The sequence below is a fragment of the Helicoverpa zea genome, chromosome 16 (genome assembly GCF_022581195.2).
Source record: "Helicoverpa zea isolate HzStark_Cry1AcR chromosome 16, ilHelZeax1.1, whole genome shotgun sequence".
Taxonomy (NCBI): domain Eukaryota; kingdom Metazoa; phylum Arthropoda; class Insecta; order Lepidoptera; family Noctuidae; genus Helicoverpa; species Helicoverpa zea.
Window position 1 is genome coordinate 8193317 of NC_061467.1, and position 10430 is coordinate 8203746.

At 41.6% G+C, this 10430-nt stretch overlaps 1 protein-coding gene across 1 annotated transcript; it reads left to right on the plus strand.

The window, feature by feature from the left end:
* The first annotated feature begins 2092 nt into the window (after window positions 1–2092).
* On the plus strand, window positions 2093–4409 carry LOC124637656. Its single transcript, XM_047174268.1, has one exon. The coding sequence runs from the start codon at window positions 2423–2425 to the stop codon at window positions 3578–3580; it is 1158 nt and encodes a 385-aa protein (XP_047030224.1). The 5' UTR covers window positions 2093–2422; the 3' UTR covers window positions 3581–4409.
* Window positions 4410–10430: the final 6021 nt, after the last annotated feature.

The following is a 10430-nucleotide window of genomic DNA, read 5'->3' on the forward strand; positions in this document are numbered from 1 at the left end:
CCTAAAAGTTGTACCTGGACAGACTTCAAACAATTTAAAAGTCACCTGTATCACAAAACCTTCATCAATAATGCAGTGCCTGCGACCTCTCACCCGTGTCTCCCGCAGATTTACGGACCAGTCCTTCCAGCAGCTCAAAGGATTTTATTTACTTCCACAAAGAGCTCGTTTTTCTCTCCTGATGTTTTTCGATGCGAACATCGCATGTTGCTGTTAGTAAATATTGGGTTCAAATTTTTCCTTTGGGTGCGGAACTCAAAAATTGTCCTGAACTACCTCCATTGAAAACACATGCATTACAAAACTGTTTTTTCTTCCCTCAAAGTTTTCTAGGTGCTCCATGCGATGTTACTAGTAAATATTTGTTCCTTTGAGCACGGAACCCTTAAAATTGTACCTGGTCTACCTCATTTAAAAGACACCAGCATAACAAAGTCTTCATCAATAATGCAGTACCCGCGACCTCTTCTCACTATGTCCTCACCCGCCGTGTCTCTTGCAGATTTTCGGACCAGTCCTTCTAGCAGCTCGAAGGATTTAATTTACTTCCACAAAGAGCTCGTTTTTCTTTCCTGATGTTTTTCTCAGTGTTAAGACGATGCGATGTTACTAAAAGTAAAATGTTGCATCGGTTGGATGGTTTTATTGGGATTTGTGACCAATTCGCGATGTGTTAAAATACATTGAAAAGATGTTGTGTATGACTAATTAATATGTTAACTAGGTGAGTGTTAAGTAATTTTAATTTATCCTGATAAGGTAAGCAATTTTCCTCCGAAAGGGTTTATGTTAGGAAGGTTTCTATATTTAACCGTGAAAGTATACGTCTATACCTACTAATATTATAAAGCTGAAGAGTTTGTTTGTTTGCTTGAACGCTCTAATCTAAAGAACTATTTTTCCGATTTGCCGTGTATCGAGGAAGGCTGTAGGCTACTTTTTACTGGGTTCGTACTGAAGTTTCCACGAAATGCGGATAAAATCGCTGGCAGAAGCCATTAAGTTATAATCTAGAATCTTCGGTGTAAAGTGTCCTTTAAATCTTCTAACTTAAGTTCAAAACTTACATAACTCAACCCCTTGAAAATCAGACTCCGAACTCAAGTAAAATTATGCAAATAGTTGACCTCGTGGAATCCGTCGTTATAAAACGTGAATAAATTTGCAGATATCGTCATCTGTGTACTAACAAAAACGTTTTCCTTCTGTTCGTCTGTAATAGGGTGAAAGTCCTTGGACTTCACTGTTTGTTTAAATCAGTTCACTTCTTTGTTTTGAGGTATTTTGCTTTGTAAGTTTTTCGCTAGTTTTAATGAATGATTATGAAGAAGAAAGAAAGATGTGTGAAGTTTGAGTTGTTTATAAATGTGAAAGTTTGTAAGAATGTATGTTTATTCTTTCACGCGAAAACGGTTGGACCGATGTGGTTAGGTATGTAGATAGCTGATACCCTGGATTAACACAAAGGATACTTTTTATCAACACACCACGCGGGCGAAGCCGCGGTCGGAAGCTAGTTAAAAGTATAAATGAGGAATGCAGGTGCCAGATTACAAGTTGATAACCCAGCATGTTAGGTTATTTAAACAGATACCTACTGACCTTAAAAAACATATTTGTATTTTCAAGCAAAGGAAAATAGAAGAAGCATTATTTTGTTGGAAATAAACAGGGCTCTAGACAGCAGTAAGTCACACAAATATTTAACACAATGTTTCCACGCTCATTCCCCAGTGAGTTACATAGAAACAAGTGAAGACATACTTACATGATTTCTGAATAGTTTATATCATGACCCATTTATGTACTTTAACACCTTTCGAAATTTAAAAAATAGAAGATCCAATTCTTTATAGTTATAGGTAGGTAGTAGTAGGAAGGGTAATTAAACGTGTGAAATAGCTTTTTCGAAACCAACTTAAAAAAAAGAGGAGGAGACTAAGATGTCGCTATTGTTGCAGTGGGTACTAAAGATTTTCTTGATTCAGTGTAATTGAAAACTTTTACTACTAGTTTAATATTTAAATTATCAATTACATGTGGGTGGACATCTGACGTTTGACGTCTGTCGGTGTGGATCGTGTGTCATACCTTTTTGTAAATAATAAACTGCAAACAACGTAATCAGCTTAAATACTAACTTTATTGCGTACACAGTGCAAAGCTAAGTGACATACATTGAAGTCGGCAGTAAGTTTAGTGCATAAGGGCTTCATTTCAACAAAAACTGTACAGCCAGTGACTAGACGTATTTAATTTCTACCCTCTATCTAAAAAGTGTTGTTGACATCGGGGATATTCTCGTCACTCCAAACTTCACTTTGACAGGAGGAAGATATTTTCGTTATCGCTATCGATCGATATCGGGCCAGTGGCGCCATCTAGCGATCCTGCACTGAACTTTTACTCTTCGCCTACTGCTATGCCGGGTGTCCAGTGCGCAGCTTGCAAGCTCTTCGCATCGGCGATAGAGGGCGCCAAGTGTGGTAGCAGTAAGTGTCGGCGACTATACCATCGAGGATGCGTTGGCCTTAAATCGGATGCAGCTGTCCCAGCATCCTGGCGCTGCCCCGAATGTAAGAAGAACGTGGTCAGGGATAACAGAGCAGATACACCGGTCAGGGGTTCGGCTGGCTTGGCAGGGGGGCCTGCAGGCCAGACTTGCTCAGTGGCTCGTATCACTGGTGAGTTGGATCCCAGCTGCTCCAGCCTAGCTCCAGTGGTCTGCGAACAACAACACACTAGCCCGTCGTCTGCTTCTTCGCCGCTACATAGGGGCGCCTCCATAGCTGACTCCGCGGCACGGGAAATTTCTCCCATCGCAGGCTCTGACTTGGGTCTGCTCATGGATGAGTTGAGGGCGATGCGTGCGGAGATACAAGAGTTCCGCAAGGAGATGGAGCTGGAGATGGCGCAGCTTGTATCAGCAATGAGTAACTGCAATGGGCGCATCGATGGCCTCGAAGCCAGAATAAGCGCAATGGAACAACGGGCTGCTACGGGTCGTTCGTCGGCGGATGAGGTTGTGGAGGAGTTGAGGCGCGAGCTAAATGATAGGGATCAGGACCTATTGGCAAATGATGTGGAGATAACCAACATTCCGGAGGCTGCTTCTGATCACCCTATCCACATTGCAAAAGCTGTAGGCCTTAAGTTAGGGGTGCAACTAGAGGAGCGCGACATCATCAGCGCGGAGCGGGTCGGCGGCAAGCAGCTTAACGCCACTAGCTCCGCTGGTCCGGCGGTGACGCGGCCGCGCGCCGTGGTGGTGCGCCTGGCGCGCCGCGAGCTGCGCGACGCGCTGCTGGCGAGCGCGCGCGTGCGGCGCGGGGCGACCACCGCCGACCTCGACATGCCCGGCCCGCCACAGCGCTTCTTCATCAACGAGCGCCTCACCAAGACAAATCGCCGGTTGTTTCGGATGGCCCGGGATGCTGCTCGCCTCCACAATTGGAGATTTGTGTGGACTAAGCGCGGGCGCATACTTGTCAGGCGGAGTCCGGATGACTCCACTCATAGAATCCGCACTGATGAAGACATTGCACGGATCGTTGGTTCTGTCAATAATGAAACAAGTTGATCACTCTTCTTATTTTGTATTATTGTTTGTTTATAACTTTTTGTCTCATATCAGTGGAAGGGAAAATATGCGTCTAAACTATACATATCGGGGGTTTTACACGTTGGCTGGCGCGCATGTTAAGTCGCAATTGACACTTATTTATATATCAATTTACATCCTACACATTATTACTACATACACGAACTATATACAAAACATTTACATTTTTCCACGCTTCCCATATAAATTACCATACCTTACTCAATGTATTTGTCCACACTCATTACATACAACATCACTTTATATAAACAATATTTACATTATAAAACAACAATACAATACTACAACTCACTACATACAACTTTACACAAATAATATTTACATTATATACAACATTTTTCAAATTTTATTTACATTTACAACTACAATACTACAACATTGTTACTATTTGATTACAAATGATTACAAATAAACGTATTAGGTTTGGTCTATTGAATGCAGGCTCCCTGGGGACTAACCAGGACGAGTTTTTGGTCGCAATGGGCAATCATTCAGTGGACATAATGGCTGTCAACGAAACCTGGTTGCGCAAAGGTGAAGATGACCGGGCGCCTAGTGTACCTGGTTATAAACTCAAGCACATCCCGCGACCATTGTCTATACGCGGGGGACGCGGCGGAGGGGTCGCCTTTTATATCAGAAATGGAATACCTGCACGTGTCAGAGCACACCCTGAACACCCTAATGTCGAACAGCTATGGTTAACTCTCACCGTAAATAAAAACAAACTTCTCATTGGCACGGCATATCGCCCACCATGGTTGGAGCTGGAGACTTTTCTCGACGGACTGACATCAAGCATTGGTAGTCTGGCCCCTTTCGATAATCTAATACTATTAGGAGACTTCAATGCCAATATGTTGGACGTTAGTAACTCGAAATCCAGACAACTTGCAGATTTTCTCAGTTATCTCAACTTGACTCAAGTGGTCACAACTCCCACGCACTTAATAGGCAATAGTAGCTCGCTCATTGACGTAATCTGCACTGATGCTCCAATCCGCAATGTTGAGGTGAATCATATAAGTGAGCTTAGCCATCATGCATTTATCACTTGCGAGTCGGTCTTCAAGAAACCTAAATGCCGACCTAGATCAGTGGTTTATCGCCCTCTCAAGGACATTCTGCAGGATTACTTCGACAGCGATTTAAAAAGTATACCTTGGTCTACAGTGAGTGACATGAAAGATGTTGATTCAATGGTGCAAACTTTCAACTCATTTGTTATTCAATTGTTCGACCTCCATGCTCCCACTATATGTAGAACTTTTAGATCCCGTCCCACTCCATGGATCACTGATAACATCAGATTAATATCGAAGCTGAGAGATGAGGCCAGGGACAAATTTCGTAATTCAAAGCTACCTGAACATAAGACTAATTACCTGGACCTTAAGCATCTAGCCATCACGGCACTGGCTAACGAGAAGACCGCTTATTTCGCTAGTAGCATTAATAATAATATCAGGGACCCTAAATTGTTATGGCGCAATTTAAAAGCAGATGTGTTGCCTGACCACAAACATAGACTTCTACCGGAATACTTTGATAACCCGGACGAAATCAATGCGGCGTTTCTAGATGTTCCCGGTGATTGTAGTCTTAATGATTCGCAGTCATATTTCTTTGAGTCGCATAGGTTCAGCGATGCTACTTTCACCTTGACAGCAACCACTTCCGAAGCAATCCTCAAGATAATTAGAAGCCTAGGGTCTAACGCACAGGGAGTTGATGGCATCAGTCTCGACATGATAAACCTCACATTACCAACTACCTTGCAAGCCATCACAGATATCATAAATTGTTCAATCATTACACACACATTCCCTGAACTCTGGCGATGCGCTATTGTGCGACCGATCCCTAAAATTAACAACCCAAATAACACAAAGGACCTAAGGCCAATCAGTATACTGCCCTGCCTTTCTAAGATACTGGAACGCGTAGTGCACTCGCAGGTCATTGAGTACCTTGAAGCTAATAAAATTCTTCCGGACCTACAATCGGGCTTTAGGCAGGGCAGAGGTACTGCAACGGCTCTGGCCGACGTAGTGGGGAATATTCTTGAGGCACGTGACAGGGGGGAGGGTACAATTTTGGCTCTGTTAGATTTTTCCCGCGCTTTTGATGCAATTAACACCGCTCTACTTCTGTCAAAGTTAGCTTTCTATGGTTTCGATAAGAATACGGTGGAGTGGTTTAAAAGCTATCTTTCGGGCCGATTTCAATTTGTAGAGATGCAAAGAGAGGATGGGTCCAGAGTATCATCCTCCCCCCTAAGCGTGTCCAGGGGCGTTCCCCAGGGATCGATTTTGGGGCCCTTGCTTTACATCTTATACAGTGCGGATATTGTAAAGTCTTTCACCCATTGCAAATATCACATGTACGCTGACGATATACAGCTGTACTTGTCGTTCAAGGTCGATGAAACATCGGAGGCGGTGCAGAAAATCAATGAGGATTTGCATAGGGTGGTTGTATGGTCGCAGATGAACTCACTGGTCCTTAACCCGCTCAAATCTAAATTTATGATTCTGGGTTCCAGAAACCAAGTTCTAGCTATTCAGTCAGCTAACCCTGAGATAGTGATCATGGGAGAGAGAATCGAGAGGGTTGAGCAAGCATGCAATCTGGGCCTGACTATGGACCCGGAGCTACGCTTCGAGTCACACATAACAAGAATCCTAGGAAGTTGTTTTTATAGGCTAAAGGTATTATATGGTATACGGAAATATTTGAGCATTCCTTTGCGCAAACAACTTGTTGACAGCCTCGTCCTATCGAAGTTAAACTATTGTGATATAGTGTATGGTCCATGTCTTCTCTCTAGAACCGAGCGCGTTATCCAACGTATTCAAAATGCCTGTGTTCGTTATTGTATAAATATTCCACGTAGAAGTCATGTTACCCCATACATTAATGAACTAAAACTATTAAAGATGGCTGCCAGGAGAAAACTTCATTTGGCCAATCTGTTGTTTGGTACTGTTAGGGCTCAAACACCAGAATATCTTTTCAAAAAGCTGACCTGGAAACAAAGCCAGATAAAGCATGGTCTTCGCTCCATAGTGTGTCCGCTGACCGTTCCCACGCATCGCACTACGGCTTTCAGAGGATGCTTCAAGTTTGCAGCCACGCGCTGCTGGAATGATCTCCCTCCCCCATTTCGATGCCTGAAAACAAAACATTCTTTTAAAACAAAGCTCAAAAATCTGTTATTACAAGAACAAATTAGTTTTAATCCATAATATTATTCCATACCTCAGGTTTCATGGCACACATGCTTTGGTTTGGGGATCACTTCCTGCGGTGTGGGCTGCTTTTGAATCATTCTCTTCGGTATGGAGGAGCATCTGCTCTGGTCAAACTTTTTTTCCTCATCTCTCTGTCATTTCCTCTATTTTTGTCTGCAATTTTAATTCAAAGTTTATTTCAATTCTTTAATTTTGTAATCACAATTTATATTCAATTCAATGGTAAGTATGTCAATTTCTAGATTAGTATTTGTGTCAGTCCTATTTTATAACTTTATATGTACAAATATTCATTTATAATTCAAGGAAGTGGCGTGCCTAGGCATAAAAAAGAAAAATATACAATAATTGTCACTTACCTACGCCATCCTGGTAGCAGGATTACGATCGACCTGCATACTCGTTCACACTTAATACGTTATTTTATTTTATTTTTCTTTCATAACACCATTTCAGACACTCATTTCCACAATTTGAACACAATGATGCCTTGCATAATAATTGTTGATAAGCACTCGTCGCCATTACGTAATTCGTAAATAGTTTGCATTGTGTGTGTATGGTCATTGGTGAACGGCTTTGACCATAGCTAAAGTTCGGCCATTCAGAGAATGCGTTCCTGACACGTCGCGATTGAACTGACGACGTAATAACATTCATTGATTATTGATATAATAATGTTGTTTTAATGCTCCTCAATTGTTAAAACGGTAAACAACCAGCAAAAATATTTTTATCGTAACTGCAACGCCATTGCAAAGTTACGTCGTCAGTTCAATCGCGACGTGTCAGGAACGCATTCTCTGAATGGCCGAACTATAATTATAGAATTTTGTGAAGCACGTCAAGTGTCACTTCCATTCACATTCGTTCAGAATGTTGTTATGTTAGTTAGTTTTTTCTATTTATATTTAGTATGTTTTTATAGCAGTATATTATCTATACATATAATAAATCTGTAGAAAAGTAATTTTTGTACATTGAAGAAATTGACAAAAAAAATAGCCAGCATGTTAAAGGATAACTAAAAGAACCCATTTCCATCATTTTTGTCATTTTTGTCTGTTTGTCTGTTTGTCTGTTTGTCTGTTTGTCTGTTTATCTGTTTGTTTGTTCGGGATTCACGTAAAATCTACGAATTAAATGCAGACAATGCTTATATACAAAAATTCTACGTAACTTGGGGTATTACTTAGTTTATGTTTCATCGAAATCGATTCACTCTATCAAAAGATATGATTAATTTTGTGAATTCAAGATGTAAAATATTATGACACGCAATCTATTTGTCAAAACTGTACATTTGAATGTTGTACTTATATCAGTTGATCGGCCTATTATTAATCTTTACACAGAAAATCACACCTTTATAAGTAACTTCGGAAGAAAAAAAAAATATGAAAATGTTGTTTAGCCAAGGTTAAAGTAGCTCCATCTGTGCTAAATCTGTGGTAAATAAAATACATCAAATTTGTCAAAGGAGCGAGGTGGTAAATGACAATATTACCATACATTCTTTATAGAGGACTATTATTTCAACAGATGGAGTTGTGTATTTTCCGTATTTCACCATATTTTAACAGGTAGTGTAATTTTTCGATAGACATTTCAATAGTGTTTGTCAGTTTGCCGTGCCACATCAAAATCCAACTATAATTATTACCTTGATGAAAAGAAAATTAATAGTTCTCAGCCAAATTTAAAACGGTGCCATCTAAATTATTTTTTGAACATTATGTCAAAAATGATGACTTTAGTGGAACAATTAATTATCATTTAAAGTTACAGATGGAGTTCATATCAGGATTTTTTCATAAACATAGTTTAGCTTATCTTCCACTAATGTGGTGGCCTTAAAACAAATTACTTTGAGTGAGTAGTATTAAGTAGACCTTAATTATTTTTTCTGATGCAAAATATGTAAACTTAATCCTAGAAGAAATGAGGATCTATCTCTCGCAAGCGCTGCTAAGCGTGAGGAAGGTAATGTAGGATTCTGTAGCTTTAAAAACAAGCCCAGATACAAAGTGCAGATAAGAAATGGGAGCTCTCTCTATTTAATACCATACACACGTAAAATGCTTTATGCGTCTGAAAACGTACAAATTACGCGCCGCATACCAGAGACATGCTTACTTTCAACTTCTGATCGCAAATACACTGTTCACGATTACGAACAGTCTCAGTAAGACCCGAGCCAAGTCTAAAAACCCTAAAAAACACCTTTTATATAAAACTACGTTTGATGTCATTTAATCACAAAGACAGAATTGTTCTCTGTTGCAAATCCTATCCACCTATATCCTATCCTAATCCAGAATGCATTGCAGGTGTGCATTGCACAAAAACCAATGGTATCCTATTCGAGAAGTCAAAAGAGTTGACCTGCCAACGTCAGCTTCTGCGCTAAGCAAGTGTTCTTAATAGTACCATCAGAATTACATTCATCGTTGAATGAGGTGAATAAATTTTCAGAAACCACAATAACAGTAGGAGCCAAAGCGTATTATCGCTTCATAGAGCGCTGATTGGCCCCAGGTGACCAAGTCAGGTCTGATTTGTTCGTTCATCAGATCTTTGAAAGTGTTTGGGTGGATAGGTACTTACTGTCGTCCTGTTTACGTGTGACACAAAATATGGTATATAAATGTCCTCCGCTAGAGCGAAATTTTCCCGGTGTGCGGTAGTGACGCACAGTATACAACACTTATGTTTCTTTTGATTTGCTGGCTCCACCAAGAAATGACAAATTCCGAGCGTACATTCTGAAAATCTTGGCAAAACTACAGGTTTCAAGTACGAACACATGAAGTGGACTCTCACAGATACGTACATTTTGCCTATTCGTGAACTAATGCAAACATTTCGGTGGAGTCCCGGATTAGGCCTCCCCCACATTAGGCGTGCGCGATCCTCGGGCGTGTGAGTGGCGCGGGCGCCGCGCGTGCATCGCGAGCGCGTTGCGTGAGCGTCGCGTTTTGCTGCCCTGCGGCATTTGCAGCGCGCTCGCGGCGCGCACGCGCCGCTCTCCTTGACGTTTAACTGCTAAGGCGTTTAGCGGGCGGCGGGGATAGCAGGCGAAGGGGTAAGAACGCAACTCGAGCGCCGCGTGCTCGCCACGAGCGCGTCGCTTGCACTCTTCACACATGCCGCAGGGCAGCAAAACGCGACGTTCACGCAGCGCGCTCGCGACGTCCGCGCTACTCACACGCCCGAAGATCGCGCACGCCTAATGTGTGGTCAGCCTTACCATGAGTAAGTGAAACTATCCTACCCTATGCGCCTGCTGATGATGATGACTCATTTTATCATCCATCCAGCTATTCCCCAACTATGTTGGTGTTGGCTTCCAGTCACCGAATCTGTTTGAGTACCAATATTTTGCTTGGAGCGACTACCTATCTACCTATCTTTAATCCAGTCAACTACACAAGACGATATCCATGGTAAGACTGACAGACTTTCTGGCTTCTGATTAGTCGCAGCAGCTGCAGAAAATGTACAAATGACAGTTTTGTCAGACTCAAAGCATGTAGACATATATTTATTTGATT